The following is a 21,790-nucleotide window of genomic DNA, read 5'->3' as shown; positions in this document are numbered from 1 at the left end:
AATATTGTTGGGTGAACAATTAAGACGGTTCTGGTTTCTCTGGACTACCCAGTAAATGTATAGCTTCAAAATTTGTTAGGGTGTAGAAAGCATAACAATGATAAATGTTATGAAACTCGATTTAAAAAAGTTTCCATGAATATGTGGGCCCGTACTTCCGATAGCCTCTGACTGAAATTGCATAAAAATTAACTATAATCAAGTGCAAAATATAATAAATGGAACAAACGCCTTGCGGAAAGCATACTAAGTTGTAATTTCGCTATGTTTTGTTCTGAAGCTGAAAACATTTAATGGATTGTGGTGTACGAATCGTGACAGAAATTGCTTAAACATTTTCAAGTCCTGCGACATGTATACAGATTAAGAAAAGGCAGGAAGACTGATGAAAATATTATGTGACCTGGCAAGGCAGCAGTTGATTTAGTTATGTATCCTGTATTAACGTGCTTTTGTGTAGTTTCACCTATTCTGGTTGTTCGCTAACATTAGAAATTATTTTATTCGTTGTTTCAAACACTTTAGCAGTGGTTAGTAGAAAATGAAATAACTGCAAAAAGTGTAAGTGCTTTTTGTAAAGGTAAAAAGTTCTGGGCATTTCCCGATAAAAAAACGCATTCTGCTCCTTCAATTGAAAGCTGCTGTCTTAGTAAGAATTAATAGAATATTGATGGTGATTTACGTAGACCTTGTATAAGAAGTTTTCCGACTTAAAGAACTTCAAATTTTGTGTCCGGTCATAACTAGTCATCCAAAAATCATGTGAAATACGTTTAACCCTCCAGCTGTACAGGGTGAATGAAAAGTACAATATAAATTTCTTATTTTAAATGTAAACTCCTAATTTTTTAGCATAGTTGGATTGGCATTCCAATTACGGGTTTGTCCACTTTTGTTTTGTTATCATATCCCTTATGGTTTTTGATAAACGCTAATTGTTTAAAAAATAAATGCTGACAGGTGTTTACGATACAAGCTATATTTCAGAAACAAAATTTTAAGATTCAACTGCAAGTTGAAAATGTTCTGACATACGGTCTACAAAAATCACCCTGTGTAACAACTACTTTTTTGCCCCAAAAATGGTCGACTAAGGATCTGATAATGTAATGTAGCTGGTCTAAGCAAAATGCTTCCGATAAGTTTTTCATATTCCCAATAAATATTCCAATATTTACTTTATAAAAATTTTAATAAATGCAATACTTTTGTACTCCCCTGATTCAATGATCTAAAACACTCAAAGGCTACCCACGAAAATCCGACTACATTTAGAAAGTTTCCTCTCGTCCGTTTTTCCTTCTTCCGTATTAGAGTATTGAAATTAATTTAAATTAGCTGAATATACCTGATCAAAGGGGACCGCCGAATACTTTATAATTGTTGCCTACGTGTCCAGTGACGTAAGCTCAATCACAGAGCGTTTTCGTCTGACGTAAGCTTAAGGATACTTAAATTTCTGTGAATAAATCTAAAGCGGCAACTATGCCGAATTTCTTTTGCTTAGATTAATGATAAATACCAGTACATTTTGTGCACAAGGACGATTGTATTGTGGTTTGCAGCGTGAATGAATTGTTGATCTGTTTCTTTTTCGTTTAAGTATTTCTTTTCTTGACAATATGCCATATTAATAATTTATAGGGTTGGAACCTTGGAACCGCCTGTTTCAACCTTCTTGCGAAGATGGTAGCATAGCTGCCGACACGCGCTTCATATATTAATACAAAGTTTCCACACAGTGGAAAAACGTTCGGGATTTATTATATATGTAGATGTTGATCTTTGATTATTTCTACAGTTTGTACCAAAACGTTTAGTTCAGTATTTGGTAAGAGATGAAAATGGAATATAAGATTCGTCGGTTTCGGTTCATATTCAGATTACATTCAAGACACTGTAGACCGTAAGAGACTCAAGTGTAAATACTTATTCTAGAGCACATTGTCGCGATTACACTCTGTTGCCATCAAGCTAACCGAATAAAAGATATGCACAACTTTCTATTAATTAACATAATTTTTGTGTGTTTGTTGCTTGTATGCAGTTGTGTTTTGATTTTTTAATGTATATGTTAACTATTACTCTTTATATATGTTTAGACCATTTGTATTTGTATTTGTATCTACTTATTACAGACTTCTTGGCGTTTTGGATTTCTTCATGCTGCGCATGGCAATCATTTTAATGATCTTGTTCGAATGCTATTAATTTTGTTTTGTAATTATTATCAATAACATAGCTAAATGATGCTTACTATTGGATTTAGTTGTGGTAGACTAATTGTTACACCTTTTCGCCTTTTTCTTCGTAAAATTTCGAACCTCTTGATTTCGATCCATTCTGATTACGTCGTGGAAATTGTTTATAAAGTGCCCGTTTGAACACTGAAAAAAAACTCTACAACGCATAAAAGTATATCCACAGCATTTAGAGGCTTTTGTCAAAATCAGAAAAAGCTAAACATTTTTACTGAGAAAATTTTGTGCCTCAGATGAGAAGAAGCTCACCACCATTTTCAGCTTCCGTAAACAACTACAAGGCCATAGCTTGCAAGTGAGAATGACGTTTTCGTTGCTGGATGCCTGCACAAAACAGCACCAAAGCAGTGAGATTATAAATTAATTTAATTAAAAAAATAGTTAATTCAATTAATCGCAATGGGTGTTAAATTAGGCCTCATCCTTAGTGCGAGGACTTTAGGTTATATACGCAAATCTCCAATCTCAAAGATAATGCAAAAGTGCTGGTCCAACATTCTTCGCTGATTTTATGGCAGTCACCCTGAATTTCCATCATGGCGAGTTTAGTTTTTGCGAGTTGGCCCACTTTCCCCATTCTTGATCTGTCATTTTTTCATCGTCGCTGCGGCACCTCCTGTGTCCTCTAACCTTGCCTAGCATATCCTACATTTCCAGTTCGTCTCTGATATCCCGGCTTCTTATTATTACCCCTGATGCTTCTTAGTTTTTTCAATTTCGATAGTTCTCATTATTATTTTCGTCTCAGCTTACGCACCTTTCTTAAATCTTCAGTTTGCTCTTTGCACTCATCATTTTATTTCTCCTTATTATATTAAAAATTTTATATCTCCTTATTAAATTATTACTGCCGTAAAGTATTCTATCAGAAAGGTTTTTAGATATTTTTATTGGCAGTTTTTCATAAAATCATTGCGCCATCTCTTAATTGCCAATATCGCAAAAGCCGTTGAATTCAATGATACCAACCAGGTATAGATTTTTGTTCACAAAATATTATAAGACAATGAATCGGATTTTATTTTTTACTTGACATACTCTTTAAAACGTTAAGGCCATTTTATAGCGACTCATTTGCTGCAGGCTTAAACCACTTAATTTAAGTAAAAAGCTCCAAGTCATTTGTGAATTATTTGGAAGACCCTTAAAAAATTATCAACCCCGGTATTCCAGCGTGATGAAAAATCCGCCATTAAAGTTATTACCATTACCTACTTATGAGACATTCTGTATAGAATGTAAAAAGTGGTTTATGGGCAACGGAACTATTAACTATGTAATTAACTCTTAACTTTAAGTAGGCTGGAAAAAGATAAACTCTACTGACCGTTCAAAAATGTAACTGCCACATTTAATTTTCGAAAATTCTGATTCTGATATCAATACTTCGAGCTATTATTAATATTACTATAATTATCGTACATATTATAATCATTTCATATAATTTGATGGCAACAACATTTCTCTATAAATATCGTTAATTATTGCTGAGGTTTGTGCATCTATGAAACATAATATACAAAGGGATGCTATATATTTCGAAGAGAGATAATGTCATAATAGTAGTCAGCAATATGTTCTGTTAACCAGAGCGAACGATTTTCAATTTGCCTCAGAATTCAATTTCGATGGTATTGTACTCAGAATAAACAAATACGTTCATTATCATTTTAATAAGTTTGAACATTTTTCTAGACGGCTGGACGCGCCAATGCTGATACAAGGATGAATTTCGATCACTGCTATACCGATATTCTATAAGTCCAACTATTTGGAGGACACAAATACATTTTAGTCGCCTTGGAACGTATGAGGGGAAAAACATTGATAATTGTGTCTCTTCAGTAGAGACGATGCCTTTTTGCTATAAATAAAGCAAATTATTGGAAGCGTGGTATTGACTGGTTATGTTAAATTATTTGTTTTATTGATTGTGATAAACAATTTTATTATCGTAACGAAAACGCAAAATCGTAGAAACATTTTTTGCTTTCCCATGCAGGGTAGAAAATTAGTAGAAATATACGAATAGCACGATCAACAGAACGCCAATTGAATTTTTCCTGTAGGAATCGGAATAGGCGCCTACGCAAAAGCGATAGTAATTTATTGTTGGCTTGGTCTAGGAAATACCTGAACATACAGCTATCAAACGGGAAATAACACTCTTATTAAAATAATTTTCGTTCAAGTGGAGACCTTGAATGCTCAAGAGCCAAGTAGTTGCCAAATGAGATATTTTCCTTAAAATGAAATTGTAGCACTTTTGTTGTGACTTCAAATATTTCTGAGGAAATCGCGTTTTGTCAAACAGGAAAAAATTGTACTACATTTTCAACAGTTTTATTAAATTGCATGTGCTTTTTGTTATAGGATTTTATATAGTCACATGAATATAGTGTTTTTCTAAGACTAACATTTATCAGAATTCCTATTACGTCAGTTTAGCAACTGATGGAAATATCTGCATTCGGGAAGCAAATGAATATGTTAGTAGTATTGAGATGTTGTGAAAGTAATCCCTGCTCTAAAAAAAATTTCGAAGAAAGGCACTATATTGTTTGTTAGACTGATACATTTGCTTCTATTGATAGAAACATGTATGAAAATGGAGCAAAATAAGATTATCTAAGCAATTTACTTATATGCCACATACCTCGGTCCTTTCCACTTTATTTAGGGTTACACGACAAGATTCAGAACACAGATTAAACTTTCGCAATTTCATTTTGCAAGTTCGTAATTATTGAATGGATTAAACTTTCATTTTCCGCATATAGTAATTTAATCTGTTGCAGGCAATGTAAATCTCAGATAAATATGATAAATTTAAGGTATATAACAACAATTGTATATCTATATTAGAAATGGCAATAATACAAATATTGCTGCACTACGTTCTTTTTTAAACACGATTGCAATTCGCAGGCAAACAAGTTAGTTTTTCCTTGTCTCGGGGCATTTAATTGCTTCATATGTTCGTCAGCTAATGATATAATATTGTTGTAGGCACTGTAGTAGTGAGTATATGTGAGTTTTTAGTTGAGTCTTCGGTAGTACAATCCTCTTGTGGTGTCATCTTTAAGCGATTCTATGATAAATTTATCGATGTAGTTAAACCCCTTTTTAATTATTCGCAGATTTGTTGAGCAATATTTATTTATTGTTGTGTTTATAAAATTTCTGTTGTCTATTAAATTATTACTGCCGTAAAGTATTATATCAGAAAGGTTTGTAGATATTTTTATTGGCAGTTTTTCATAAAATCATTGCGCCATCCCTTAATTGCCAATATCGCAAAAGCCGTTAAACTCAATGATACCAACCAGGTATAGATTTTTGTTCACAAAAGATTATAAGACAACAACATTCTTAATGGTTGGAAATAAATTTCCTTCTGTACTAAATATATTTTGTTCTTCCTTTGCAGCTGGAACGATAGAGCTTTAGGTAAGTTCTATAGCTTTAAGTGCAAAATTGTTGATTTACATTTTATGATATCCTCGCATATATTTATTCGACAAGGAACGACGAGGGAGATTCTAGATTTTGGCTAAGGTTTTTAATTTTTAAATTCTAAGTCAAATTTTATGCGTTAACCAATGAGGTTTTCTGTTTTTATATGAACTCTTACAATTTTTTTGATGCATTAAGTAATTTTTTATATTTTTCCAGATTCTCCCTTCGATTTACGCCTTAATTTAAACGAATCTTCAATAATTCGGCTTAATTTTTAAATTCAAGATCATTTGCACTCACTTTTTCAACATTAACTGGTCATATTGCCTTCCGTGGACGATTTTGATATGAACCTTTAAAATATAAATATAAACCGAGTGTATTCTGCTATGTACTACACTTTTTAATGTCGTGTGAGAAAGGTTGCGATCTTATTAATGTTTCTCTCTGATTTACACCCTAATGTAAACGGTTTTTGTATTCTCAAAAGCACGCGATCGGTCTTTCTGATAAAAAAAATTATAGTCAGTTTTTCAACATTCACTAACAAGATTTTACTAACTACCGTAGACAGTTTTTATATAAATCTTTAAAGCATAAGAATAAAGCGAGTGTGTTCTGCAGTAAACTTCACTTTTTATTCTCGTGTTTGTGTCATTTATTTGTGTTTTTCTTGCAAATGCTAGTTTGAACCCTGGTAGAGTTTGATTAAAAAATATTTTACTGCATATTTTCCCTTTCTTAATTCATTTACAGCGTCCCCCTTACAAATAAAATTGACGGGTCTTTCCGACTTTGGGTGGGTAGTTTTCAATTTGACACCCTGTAAGACTTCTATAGTTTGAACTGAGTTTATTTTTCCGAAAAGCAACTGAACCTGCAAAGGAACAACAAATATACATTCTTTACATTTCATATTCTTAATGGTTTGGAACAAGTTTCCTTCTGTACTAAACATATTTTGTTCTTCCTTTGCCGGTGGAACGATGCAGCTTTCGGTAAGTTCTAGAGCTTTCGGTGCCAAATTGTTGATTTATATTTTATGATATTCTTGCATATTTTATTCGACGAGGAACGACGAGGGTTTTTCATTTTCAAATTCTAAGTCAAATTTTAAAACTTCAAACAGTCTTTAAGACAATGTGCCACTTCATCCCCCTTCTAATTTAAGATAAAATTTAAGTCTCTAAGGGTGAGATCTACCCGTATTAGTGGGTTGAAACAAGGAATCTAAAAATATTTATTTAAATTGTCCCCCTTACATATAAAATTGACTTGTCTTTCCGATTTTTTATATTTTTAACTGCGAGAAAGATATTAACGGTGGGAAGTTTTCAAATTGAGACCCGGTATAGCACGACTATATACAGATAAAATCACAGATTTCAACAGCTCATAAAGAGCAAAATTCTAACAAGAATTGCAATTAGTGCTCTCAGGAAAACAATTACGTTATAATGGCCAATTCGACATCAAACATTGAGGAAGAAAATATTTGTAGTAGTATCGCCTAACAAGCAATTTTCCAGCAAGCTTTTTTGAATTGGGATCTAGTTATTTCTATTACGTATGTGAACTGAACAAGTAAGTCTTGCAACTGAACGTTACAAAATGAGTTTAAATACTTATTCTTTTTTCAAATAGCATCGTTTATTTTCACAAGACGATTAACAAATTAATATGAATGTGTTTCTTATTTTGTAAGTAATGTATGCAGTTGGATGTCTCGTTTTCAGGTCAATTTTCTGAGCTTAATTTTCGGTTTCGATTTAGAACCTCAAAATTGCGATTTTAAAGCTTAACAATTTTGTGCATTGTCTGATTCGACCAGGTTCCGACGAACAATACGTTGACTTTTTGAATATGCAATTTGCAGTTAATAAAAACTCTACGCCCAAATTTATCACAGTCACATGTTTTATTTGGCCCTTGCCTTCACTGTGAACTGTATTCTGAAAAGTTTGCAGATTATGTTTAGTCTATCGAACATGAATGCAAGACTAATTTCGACAAGATTGAGAATACGAGTACGTGAGGTAAAATAGTTAACGACTTGTCTTTAAAGTGTAATCAGACAACATAGAATGTAATTTCAATTACAGTTAGAGAACAATTTTCCACTCATAGAAGCACTTTAGACGCCATGATTTATTTGATAGAGATAACACTGAATCCAGACCAAAATGAGTCATTAGCGTATCAATGTATCAGGTGTATTCAGCTCTTTTCTTAAGGTAGGTGCAACTTATGTACAGGTCAGAGTAAAATGTGAAGGTACAAAACCTATTGAAGATACTGTTATGAGAAGCAGGTATACTGTGTGACTCAAAATTGTCGCCTAAATCTAAATCATAAATGAACAAAAATATTTTTGTGTAAATAAATCGGAAAAGGTAATTGGTAATTAAATTAAGGAATTTTCTGTTCTAATTAATCGTAAAAACCTGAAAATGTCTAAATAAAGTTTTCCATTGTGATTTCGTTCCGGCTTCATTTGAATCGTAATTTTTGCGCGTTAATAAAAGTAAATTGTGCTATAAGATGGACAGTACCAAAATTTTCTGATGGTGCCGATAGGGCCATGGATTCATCGTATTTCAATTTCAACAAACTTTATATAAAAAACTAAACATTCCTCAGATTCCATAAAAACCGGAAAAAGATAGAGGAGAAAAATAAATGTCACTATAATGAGTCAGAAAAAAAACAGAATATCTGTTAGACGATTATTACCGGATAAATTGAAAATTAGCATTTGAGGAAGAGTTGAACAGCCTGATCAAAATAAAAGTGACTAATTTGGAATTGATGACAATTGAGTAACGAGAAAATTTACCAGCCATCAAATCACCTAAGTACGCGAAACGACCACTGCAGAAATAAATATTGTGGTAACAGTAGACTCTTTTGTAACTCGCAAAATAGTTCTTTACACTAGTATTTTTCATTGAGTCTATTTTCAACTTTCAACAGAACCATTAAGTTTAATCTTTCTACTCTCAGTTTTTTCTTAATGACATACTTGATTTGATTAATCACATAAACTCATAAAAAAATAAGATTTTGCTGGCAGTTTATAATGACGTGAGTCACCGCCCCTTTTGAGAGAGTGCATTGAGTTGGCTAAAGCTAATGGTGCCACTATCTTAACATTTCCGCATCGCTGTAGACACAGGGTACAGCTGTTAGGTGTTTTTGCAGTAGATTTTTCAGTTAAGCTGGCTATAACAAAGACATTGGCTAATTTTTACTGTCATATGACGGAGGCTTATGTTATCAGTGACGCCAAATATCGCAATACTGGTCTGCAATTGAAAAAAATCGTTCTACGAAGAACTTCTGATTTAGCTAAGTTTTCCGTGATTACAAAAATGTTACTGAATAGAAATTAATGAAAGTGAATTAATAGAAAATTCCGTAAAACATTATTTTACATCCGCTGGTGTTTGAAAAGAAAATGTTAATTTTCTTTTTCAAATTAAAAATAACATTTTTTCCATTTTCCAGGATAGTATTACAGAAGATACTCTTGATTAGTGGTGGGACTTGTATGAAATGTGCCAAAACTAAAACCTATTCTGAAATTACTATGAATACTTAATTTCGATATGTACAAAATTTTCAAATTAATAATTTAATTTTTTAATGTATATATTTTTAATATTGAGGCAAAAGAAAATACGACTTTGATTAATCATAATTATGGATTTGAGTTATAAGGAATTCCTTTTCCTCACTGTATAAAGTTCGTAGCAAAAATTTCATAGTTGAAAGAGTAATTTAAAAACATATAGTTTGATTTTAAGCTAACAGCTAAATAGCTTAATGTGGATCCTTGAGCGAAATGACAAAAGTTCCGAATTTTCCTGAACGTTTTAAAGGGTTTTAACAAATGATTTACAGAACCTTACGCCTTTATAAATGATACTTTTACAGTGAATTACCGGAACGCTTTCATACAAATGCTCCATATAACGTATTTCTATTAAAGTTTTAAAGTGTTTGAACATGAATTTGCCATTTTCCAAATGGGGAACGAATGACGATACTGATGTATTTCATGAGCAAAATTTCCTTCATAGTTTGTCAACTAAATTAAAACTCTTATTGCGGAAGGTAACGTTTATGTGATCTGATTAGCAGTACGTTTATGGTGCTCTTATAGCCCCAAAATTGATTTTCGTTCACACTTTGTCATTAAATAATAAATAAATATACATATAAAAGCAACGCCATTTAAGGGTTAACTGAAGAGCGCTGGCAGAATTTGACCGAATTCATTTCATCCCAAACTTATGAAATCTATTTTGATTAGCCTGTACAACAAATAAAAAGTGGATTGATGAAATAATAACATAAGTTCCAATTTAAGTCTAACAAGAGTTTTAACTAAAAAGTAAACTTGCAAATTTTTCATCTGGACAACCGAAAAGACCTCAACAAGTTGGAAATTTTACCTAAGCAGACGCAGGAATCAGAAAAAATATAATCATATTTCTCCGCATCCGGTCAGTTTTATGTTTTCGTAGTTTCTTAGTACTGTGACATTGCAAACCAGAACTTATAAAATTTAACATATCTTTCCTAAAGATTTGTTTTTCGAACTGTAGTTGAAATAAAGAAGTTGTAAGAACCAAGGAACATAATGGTTTTAATTTGATCATGAATTAGCACATATAACAGCATTAAAAGATTTTGTGGCAACTTTGGATTTAGTATTATTAACACCAGTTAAACATAAAGTATCCGAATTTTATTACTAAATTTCAGTGTGAATGGTTCTCGATAAAAAAAAAATTAGAATACAGTTATATTTGTCTATTTGTAAATGGCTTAAAAAATATTTGTAACTAAGAGTAGATTTAACAGTTAATGGAAGTTTGTCATAAAAAACACTTGACAAGATTGAAATAGAATTATTTATTAAATTGATTAAAATAACGAAATAGAACAAAATGCGTTCCTGAATTAATGTTAAAAGGGGTTTTGTAAAGATCTAGGACTTAAAATGTTGTCAGGTATATTATTTATTTTGCTACTATTTAATGTAATTTGTAATCTTAGTGTTATATGGGAATACATAAAGTGTACATACATACCCAAATATGTAATTTTTCATCAATAAAATAAGTAGAAATCTAAGAACATGTGTTATTGTCGCAAAGTAAATAGTATACAACATTATTTGTGCTCTATTATTCGGTTAAAGAGCGGAAAATATTTTTGATAATGCTTTTATTTTGACACTGGTGGATTTTGGTTTAAAGTTAAAAATTATACTATAATTCACGGTAATTGCCTAATTAGTTAGAAATTCATATTCCCGAGCACTATACTAGTCACAATGTTTCTTATGATGATATGACTTTGTCAATTCTGATACTTTACAAAATTCATTTTTAAGTTTTCCGATCTAGTTTTTAATAGAGGGTACACTTGGACAGTTTGAAAAAGTAAATACAGATTCGAAAACTTACCCTAATTGCAGATCTTAAAGGGTTAATTCCCATCCAACCATCTGGCCGCGCGCTGACAATCAACGCAAACACACTTACGGAAAAGAAAGTTTGGATATTGAAAGCACCAGCGATAGTCATGTTAGGGAATTGAGTTGCAATCCTTAAGGGAAGCGTCGAAGTTCGGGATTCCGGGATGTTGAAGCGTCGATCGCGCGGCCAATGAACAAGTGGTTGAGGAGCTACGCGTTATATAGCTTCCAAAAAGGCGTCGAAGGGGTCTAACGGTTCTTGCGCTTCATCGTAGTTGGTTTTGCCTTTTGATCTTCCGTAAGTAGCTTATGCATTATGGCACTGAAAACAACTGACAAAAATATTGTTTTTACTAACAGGCCAAATAGTAGTGCAACAGCAGGCTTTCGAAGCGACGCTTCTATTTCAGTTAAAAGTCCAAACACTCCAAAATATGTTTGCTTTCACCTATGACCTAAAGAAACATTGCATCATCTGATCGAATTCCAGGTAATCGATTTATGCCCTCTCTCGCAAATATTTTTCTTTATTAATAACATTGAATTCAAATTGTTCCAAAATGATCAAAAACATGTTTCAATGGTTTCAATGGAGCTCATTTCAGAGTGAAAAACGCATAATATGCCCACTTTTTAAATGTTACATATCCAGTTGTCATAATTATCACAAATTTAATTTACCCGTACAACACAATTTGTGTGTTTTATCATGTAGTATAATCATGTTTGACAACGATTCAAATCATAATTAAGAAATTGCTCGACTGAATGTAAATTATCTCGCCTATTTAATCCCAACAAATATGGAAGAAGTTAAACTTGGCTAAAAGTAATTCGATATCTTTTAGCTGTTAATGATCGAAAATTTATTCTACGTAATAAGGCGGGTAAATTGGAAGTGAAAGGGTATTGATGTACGAGATTTGCCCATCAACACTTGATAACGTTATAAATAATTTTAAACTCAATTAACGAAAAAATATATTTCCAGCTTCTAAAAACGTCTGACGTCTGATTTAAATGCGATATGTAATTTACATATTAGGAATTGAAAATTAATTTACTGTGTACCACAGCAGTCTAGTAGTAGCACACAGTCTAGCCGAATCTCGGAAATAGGATATTAAAATGGACAATATGAAAAGAATTGAAGAAACACACTTAGCATACAGGTAAAGAGTTGACTAAAAGAACATTTTATGATCATAACAATTTATTATCCGGGTAGCACTTTGAAAGCGATTTAGCGGTGACTTGTTTAACGTTACAAATCTAAGTGTGGAATGGAACGTTTTGCAACTGTTGCCTCCTCATCGGGTTTATAACTCAGTTGCTATAGTGTCTCGCTGTGTGTTTTATATTTTGCTTTGACTAACCAGTTTTTTCCTTTTAATATTCTCCTAATTAATATTACTATAAGTAATATTGCCTGGCTATTGTTCCTCAAGACTTGTGCCATGATTCGTGTGTTTCACAGCTGGTCTATGCATTATGATCTGCAAGAATTATTGCGCTGCTTAAGACATACAGTTATCTTCTATAGCAGAATTAGGCAGTTCCGATTTTAAAATTGAATTTTACCTGAATTATTTTTGAAGGTTTAGACTCTTTCTGAAAATTTTCGAAATTATATTAATAAATTTAAACACGGAAGCAATCAGAACTTAACTAGCTAAATAAAATATATAAAATGTGTTAAAAAAATGTAAATATTGTCTAAAAGTTATAACTTGCAAGATACATATTGACTCCATTGATGGCCTACTAAATATTGAAAAGCTATTTTCAAAAATTATTGAAAAAGTCGAGTTTTTAAGTTGACGCAGGACTTTTTTCATCATGATCCAGCTTCTTCTCGTGTCTAATGCTGGATATAAGCCTCCTCCATACGCCGCCAAGAACTTCTTTGTTGCGCAAGTTGCATCCAGTTGTGTTCTATTAGCCGTATATCGTTTGCCCATGGCGACGGTAGTCTGCCCTGACTTCTTCTATCTTCACGCGGTCTTCATTCTTATAGTCTGTTGGTCTATCTATCATCTATCATCAGTGCTACATGGCCTGCAAATCTCTATTTTAGCTTCGTTAGTTTCTCTACGATGTCCACTATCTCCGTTCTTCTTCGAATTTCCGCGTTCTTTAAGCTTAATTCCTAATAATGATTTTTCCATTTTTTACCGTGATATCCTTAGCTTATATATGTTGTTTTTGGTGAGTGTTATTGTTTCGCATCCGTATGATATCAGTGGAAGCACCTATTGATCACCTTTCTGTTAAGGCTCATAGGAATTTTGCTATTAAATACGTTCTTCAATTTACCGTATGCAACCCAACCGAAACCGATCCTTCTTTGTCTCTCTCGTATGTGGTTGCCGCTAGTGATTTTTAATTCGTGAAAAATGTATCGATATTGTGTAACTTCACCTGTGATATTGTTTTCCAATTTTATTGATCTACCGACGACTTAGTTTGTCATTAAATTTGGTTTGCTTGGGTTTATCTGTAATCCCTCTTCTTTGTTTACTTGTACAAGTTCATTAAGCATTACTTAGGCTTGATGTATGTCATCGGCAATGACGACAATATCGTCGGCGAATCGAAGGTTGCTGAGCATTTTCCGTCAATGTTTATTTCTGCCTTACACCAGTTAGGTTCTTTAAACGGGTATTCAAGAACTGGCGTGAAGGGCTTTGGTGACATAGTGTCCCCTTGTCTCGCGTCTCTCTTCACTGAAATCAACAAGGACAAGATCCAGTGGTCGATGGTATTCTATGGTTTTCTGTATTAGGTTTTTTTAACGTTAGAAGGTGATCGTGTATGCCGAAACCTGAGATAAATCCCGCTCTATCGGTTGGTATAGGTTCAGTTTGTTGGCCAGTCTGTAAGTGATTATTTTGGAGAATAGCTTATACAGATGGGAGAGAAGGCTAATAGATCTTTAATTTTGGACTTCGGAATGGTCTCCTCTTTCATGGATTAATGTCATTAAAACGTTGTTCCATTCACTTTGGATTAGACACACATCAAATAGGTTTTGAACCATTCCAAGAATAAGTTCCCTCCCTTCTCAATAGCCTCTATCGCTATACACCCAGGCAGGACGGTATAGCAATAGAGGCTATTAAGAAGGGAGGCTTTTCCACTTTTCTTATTTTTGAGAGAATTTTAATTTCGTCTTTGGCAATCTGATATGTATGGCTTCTGAACTCTGGTTAACGTATATATAAATACCATATTAATTAATATTAATAGGATATGTATGTCTTCTGAACCCTATCTCGTTTTTGTCTCTCATCAGGTGTGTTATATGTTTTCAGTTCGCTTTTCCATAATTCTTGGTAGAATTCTTCAACTATTGCGATAATTTCAGTTCTGTTCGATGTTGTTTCGGCTTTTTTTATTTTAAATTCTACAATTTCTTTTTTGCCATTGTTTAACTTTCAAGCTTTTGTATTGTTCGAATGTTTGCTGTATGTGCTCTTTATTGTACCGTCTTATGTATTTCCCGATATTTTAGGAGATCTATTTGTTTATAGCTCTTATTTCTTGAGGTACTGGGTTATTGAGATTTAATTCTCTTCGTTATTCTATTAGTGCGTTTTTGTGGGCGGATTTTGTTCTCTTTTCATGTCTTCGGTAGAGCTCGTATGTTCTTTTATTCGTGCTTCTGTTATTGTTTTATTTAGCTTGTAGAGGTCGGCTGCCTCTGTATTTTCTGATGCTTTTGTTATAGTCTTTTCGAACTTCTCTCAAAATAATTTAATTTCACAGCAGTTATACTTTCCACAAAAATATTGCTGTAGGTACTAATTTTATGGGAGCTGTTTAGCTACCTATTTTAGGTATCATTTTTAGGTAATCCTCTAAGTTATGTGTAAATAGTACGTATTTAGAGGCGATCTTTTGCGGGTTTTTGGTTGAAATAAGTAAAATTTTAAAATATTTAGTTATGTCTAAGTTTTACTGCGGTTCAGTTCAGATTCATAAATCTGAAATGATTTGCTAATTTTTCAACTTTAATTTCAAAATTAATATTATAGATTTATAGAAGATAGTTATAGAAGAAGAAGAAGAAATAGAATTTGCATCTAAACTCGTTCACATTTAATCTATAATCTTATAAATACTTTCCTGATTACGTTGTGTTTGTAAGGTATGTATTGGTGGGAGAAGAAAGAAGGATTATCCGCTGTCTTGTAAAACTAAGGAAATCTGTTATCGACCAGCTGTTTGGTAAGTTTCCTTATTCTTAACAAGAAATTCCTATACGGAAACTGACGGTGACTGACTGTAAAGTCATTCGCAGCAATTTAAAAATTATTTCTACGATATTTTATTTAGTTTTTGAAAAACTGTGACGCCATAGATGGCAAAACTTTAGTCTTGTGGTCTAAATTAGTCCAAGATATCACAATTCAAAAAACATTTAACAAGCAGCATAAAAAAATAAAAACTGAATGTTGCAAATTATACACTAGTTTCAGGTAACATACAACTATCACGTTATATCAATAAAAGAGGCAGTTAGGCGCGCGTATAAAACTTATTGCAACAGATAAATTTAAAAAAACTAAGAAATAACTTTTTTCTGGGGATTTTATTTAAAAAATGTCATCAATTTCAATCACACATGCCACTGCCATATTTCAAAAACAAACTTCAAGTTGATATTCTAAAAATGTAAACATTGATGCCAGGTTCAAATACCTGGTAATGTAGATATCAATTATCCGTTTTGTATTTGGTGTAGATAGTTTTATTTCAACCTAATTTACATTACTATTTCTGGATATTTGTAAATGTTTTTAAGAAGTTTTTGACCTACAGCCATTTTCCAGGAATTTGCCATATAATAAGTTATTATTGATGTTTTTTTATAAAATTTATTTTATAAGAACTGTCGCTCTCAATGCATTTTCTAAAGTTTCGTCAGATTAAGTCTTACAATTCCTTGTCCCAAACTGTTTTCTATAATTTTGAGGCATATTGCAAGTTATTCATTTTCCGACATAAAAATATTTAAAATGTTTAAAAAAAAAATAATTTAAAACGAAACTTATTAGTTAGCGTTTTAGATAAAATAACTGAGCGTTTTATATCCAAATTTCAAATAATTCCATACGTAAATAACCCTTGCACAAACGAAGTTATCCAACCAAAATGTAGCCTTCCAGCGATCCACAAAAATACCGCCAATTTAGACAAAAGTTTATATTATTTAGCAAAGAAATGGATGCACATACACCGAGCTACAGGGAGATGCTACCGATAAATAATCTCGTAGTTGAAGATGGTTAGTCTAAGGTGGTTGTAAAATTATAATGATAGCATATATAGGGTGATTTAAAATTGGCGTCATTCCTCTGGAGGTGTTGTCTGGCGCTGCTATAGGAGTACAGAAAAAATAGTAAAAGAAATTAATTGTTATTAGAAACTGAGAAATTTGCAAAAAAATATATGAGAGATACGGCAGCAATGTTTTTCAAGGTAATCTGCCTGATTAACATTGCGCAAATACCTGTTACTCCGTAATTATTTGAAACTCCGGTAACCATGGAATTATACAGAGTGACAATAAGATAGACAAGGATAAACGGTCAACTCAACAGGAATCGTTGAATGACGGAACGTACTTTCCAAATGTAAACCTGTTCTCATAACCTCGAACACCAAACATTTGAATGGTTAACTCCAAGCAAGCTAGTGCCTGTGGAATTTCCTTATTATCCACTCTTATAAAGCAGCTTCTCGTATTCAGTTAATTAACTCCTGCTCCAATTGTATCTTTTTGTGCTGTGTGTATCGTACCAACGTGGTAGAAATGTATCGCATATCCGCAAATTCGTGAAAGGAAATTCAAAGTAAGTCATAGTTTGACAAAATATTGTTATTATTGACAAGGGCTATCCACCTGTAACCATCTGTTGACAAAAAACATCATTGCCGCTGTGCCTTTTCATCAAAAAATTGTAGAAGAGAACTTTTTTCAATGTCACAAATTTTTGTAATTTGAGGCAAATATCGTAATTTTTCTTTTTGAATGCTTAAGTATTCCAATATGCTACCAATTAAACGTGGAACAATTTCAAAATAATGCTTAATAACAAAGTTGAAATAGGATCTTGAACTGTTGATATCTTCTAGAAATTTTCGAAAAGAAAATTTTCAATATTTTTCTCGTACTCCCCAAGGGAGTCTCTATCACCGCTTAAAAGGAATGACGCCAATTTGAAATCACCCTGTATATAGGAATATCATTGCAAGTTTTACCATATTTGCAAATAACCCACCTTAGGGTACTCTAAAAGTGTTTCCTGTTGTACTCGTAGTAGAGAGTACAAAACGGGTTTAAGAAACACTGAGACTTACAGAACGAAAAACTTCAACAGTCATAAATATAAGAGCACCGGCATTCACTGATTACAAGATTTAATATTTCGATCAGATGACACAACTTTGAAGCTTTGTTAAAACCCCTGGGAAAAGTTGTATTACTAGATACGCTGCTTCTTCAATTAGTCCCAAAATCAAGGAAAATTTAAGCAAACTTTTAAACGATTGATTATGATTGTGTTAGTGCTTGTGTATCTCAAACTAAAAATAGTCTTAATCGCGTCTCATATTTATGCACTTTGCAATTCAATCCCCTCAAATTTATATTTATTTGACGATAGTCACTTTCCCTAATGGATCAATTTGCTAGTAGCAAGTCGTTTCAGCCATTATGATATGAATATGACTTTTTAATACAGAATTGTTAATTAATTGCAAACTGACCTCACGAAAGGGAAACTTTATGTACTGTCGAGATTTCTGTATAAATGCAAATAAAGTTTTCAAATAATTTAACGACAAGTGCAACATTGAGATATTGTCAGGAAATATCGACATCGATGAATGGCTGCCGCTGTGATTTTTCATTAAATAAATACAAAATCGTGTAACATTTAATTATTATGATGATTTACTTTACAGATCAGCGGACATCTGAATTAATTTGTAAAAGTATTTAACTCAAAAATATTCAAATTGTCATCACCCCGATTTTACAGTATATACTGCCATGACATATACAACCACGGCTTCCACGTCAAAAAACACATTAACAAATCTGCCTACATATTACAATACGCCGACGACACTGCATTGATCGTGCACGCCAAAGCTACAACAAAGCCAGTAGAAAAACTTCAAACACAAACAGACAATACAATTGAATGGTTCTACAACTGAACGCCAACACTAGACGGCTCAAAAAACCGACTACTTTTACCAAATCATCAAACTAAAGACGATTGTCGCTCCTTCAATAATAATAGACGGTAACAGAACTCCATAACAGAAGTCCAATGTAGCAGAACAAGAGGCCAAATACATATAAATCAGGGGCGTAGCGTGGGGTGGGCATGGGGGGACATCGTGCCGCGGGTGCTACTACGGAAGGGCGCCAAAAACAGAAAATTGCTGGACCGAATTAATTCTATTGAGGGTGGGGTATGGGGTTGGCGCTAAAAAGGTATTGTGCCCCAGCCGCGAATTAAGCTTGCTACGCCACTGCTGCGAATGACAATTGCTGCAAATATCATTTTTAATTTGAAGTTTATGCTGATCTGCATTTGTATGTTTGTACAAATGTTTTTCATTCGATAATAAATTAGATAATTTTTTGGGGTCAACGAAATCTCGCTATCGCTGTATTATGTTGTCATTCTATCCTTTATAAAACTGTAAGACCGCTATTCTTTACTGGAAACACTCAAATCCGATTATCTTGAAGTTGAGGACATGTGAATAATCTGCTAAAAGGAGAAACTTGTCAAGGCTAGTTCTAAATAAAGCTGCAAGGCCGAAGTAAATTTTTCTTCGTGGTATATCATGTTGGTTATCCTGAATTCCACAATAAATGGACTATAATAAATGGTGTATCGTACATGGCTGTATTTTGAATGTTTGGAACTTTGGTTCGATCTTTAACAAGTAAAACAAATTTGGTCAGCACTTTGTCGTAGTCAGTCTAGGTTTTTCCAGTTTTCTCAAGCCAGTTAGCATACACAAAAAGATGTAGTATATTTAGTAAAGTTTTACGAAATTGCATGAGCTTTGTATGAAATTATTATCTACAGGAAGGTAGGCAGTAGAAATATTGTTTAGAATATAGAATAAAAATAATAATAATCAGTTATCTTTATTTCTCCTCAATTAAGCTATTGGCCTAATTGGACTTTCTCTGTTGTAAGTGGAATATTATATTCACATTTTTGGAACAGATATAGTAAAGCTTCATCAAATAAAATTTCTTGAGACACACTATTTATTCTATTATTAAAGAATTATTAGTTGTTCGTTTTTTTTATTTGACAAGAGCGCAAGGGCATTCGGCCGTTTAAAGTGCTGCACGATACTAACAGAAAAGCATTAATTTAAGTGAATTGTTTAACCAAACTTTTTGCAAATAAAACAATCTTCCTTATTGCTTATTGAGTAGGGGCGCTTGACACGTTCAATCACGTGATTTCAATCAACTTGTTTCCATCAGAATCCTGTGTAAGATCAATTATATTTCAGAATCTTCGGACTGGAAACATACTCAGGCCTTCCGAGAACGCAATGAACATTAAAATGTGTTGCAGATTTACGTTTAGAGAATAAAGTTTAAGACCTTCAAATTATTATTGGTACCATACCATACCATTAATCTAGGAGTCTAAGTGACTTTTGTTTACATTTTATATCACACTGTCATCAGCCCGAGCCTAATAAAATGCACAATAAATTATGTCTATCTTTTTTACCTAAAATAATTGATACAAAAATTTGGATTTGGATGGAAGGATTTGGATTTGGAATTGGATTTGGAAGGTTATTGAGAATTGCTTAAAAAATGACGTCTCAATTGAAATTATTTAAATGGTACTTTTTTGTTTTATAAACAAGTCGTTTAAACCAAGCCAGGTTCCATTATTCCTTTCCCACTTACTCTATTAAACAGAACACGCACTAATAATAGTATAAAAGTTGAACGGTGCTCAAATATATTGCAAAAATACCGGTATAACAATTTTCAGATTTTGATGTCAAATTTCTTCGAGCGTGGAAATAACTGAATCACAATCAGTTCATAACTTTTAATAGGAAATATATAGACGTCACAGCATTAACGAATTCACGCCATTATGGGTACATACAAAGAGAATATTTGTTCGAAGTAATATTGTGTCATATGCTTAAAATATTAGAAAACCGCGTTTAGTGTGTGGATCAAATTAAAATTGATCAACTAGGGTGAGAATGTCTTGACGAGCCATAACTTGATGGAAATGAACAGTATCATTTGCCCAATGTACCCATCATGTTAGCTATGATTTAATATTACAATTCTCGTGAAAAAATCTAAAAGCGAATTAAATTGAGTCTCCCTTCTATAAGTGGCAATGGCTTAATATTTTTGCGTTAAATATCTATAATACCGGAGAAATCCGTATTTTACGGCCATTCAGGTAAATTTATTTTATTACTTTTGGAAATTCAAAGTTGCAAAATGATGTAGTATGAAGGTAGTTAAAAGCAAGTCGAAAAAAGTAACCGGTAGCTATAATGTATACAAAATATCAGCTTTCGAACTCTTATTAATGGAAATCCGACTTCCGATAGATGTATACGATAGAAACGGCAAAGACCGCTTCTTAAATCACAGCTGTGTGACAAATGTACTTAATTACTAAACTCGCCTTGTAGTATCTATTGCGGGTTCAGAGATATTTCAGCATTTTTCAACTCATGCTTTTAAACGAGTTTTATAACTTTATTCCATACAATAGGTCTTCAATTATGTAGAATCAGTTTTAAATTGCATTCTCACGTAACTTTCGCAATCATTTTTTGAACCAATGACTGATAACGGTTGTCAAAGGAACGGTTTTAAATTAAACGTTTTGCATGTCGTGCTTTTTATAGATACATACAGGGTGATTCAAATTGGTGTCATTCCTCTGGGGGTGTTGTCTGGCGGTGTTAAAGAAGGACAGAAAAACTAGTAAAAGAAATTAATTGTTATTAAAAACTGAGAAATTTGGAAAAAACTATATCAGAAATACGGCAGCAATGTTTTTCAAAGTAATCTGCATAATTAACATTGCGCAAATACCTGTTGCTTCGTAATTATTTAAAATTCCGGCAACCATGGATAAATAGAGAGTGACAATAAGATAGACAAGGATAAACGCTAACGTCAACAGGAGTCGTTCAATGACGGAACCTATTTCGAAATGTCAACCTGTTCTTATAACCTGAAATTCTGTGGGGTTTGGTCTTTACATAAATAATCCATACAACACCAAACATTTCAATGGTTAACTCCAAACAAGCTAGTGCCTGCGTAATCTGCTTATTATCCACTCTTATCTAGCAGCTTCTCGTATTCAGTTAATTAACTCGTGCTCCATTTGTATCTCCTTGTGCTGTATGTATGACTGGTGACTGGGAAAGTGTCAGTTATTGTGCTCTGAGTGCCCCTGGAAGGCCCTGATTCGATTATGTCCAATACTTGTTTCTCTGTGCTTGGAACCCGAACATCGATTGTCGTCCA

General features: G+C 33.0%; 1 protein-coding gene across 2 annotated transcripts in view; it reads right to left on the bottom strand.

The window, feature by feature from the left end:
• The window catches only part of LOC109537800 (corticotropin-releasing factor-binding protein), an 89,945-nt gene that overhangs the window by 56,364 nt on the left and 11,791 nt on the right, over window positions 1–21,790 (bottom strand). For both annotated transcript variants that reach the window (XM_048664101.1, XM_048664103.1), the window contains exon 2: window positions 11,198–11,540. In XM_048664101.1, coding sequence (XP_048520058.1) covers window positions 11,198–11,317 — 120 coding nt within the window. In that variant the 5' untranslated portion in view covers window positions 11,318–11,540. The remainder of the gene's footprint in view (window positions 1–11,197; window positions 11,541–21,790) is intronic.

This window comes from Dendroctonus ponderosae, unplaced genomic scaffold, assembly GCF_020466585.1.
Source record: "Dendroctonus ponderosae isolate FM_Combo_2020 unplaced genomic scaffold, Dpon_F_20191213v2 Dpon_F_20191213_1, whole genome shotgun sequence".
NCBI classification, from domain to species: Eukaryota; Metazoa; Arthropoda; class Insecta; order Coleoptera; family Curculionidae; genus Dendroctonus; species Dendroctonus ponderosae.
Note: the sequence above shows the minus strand (reverse complement) of the source record. Positions and strands in the feature narration are given on the sequence as shown.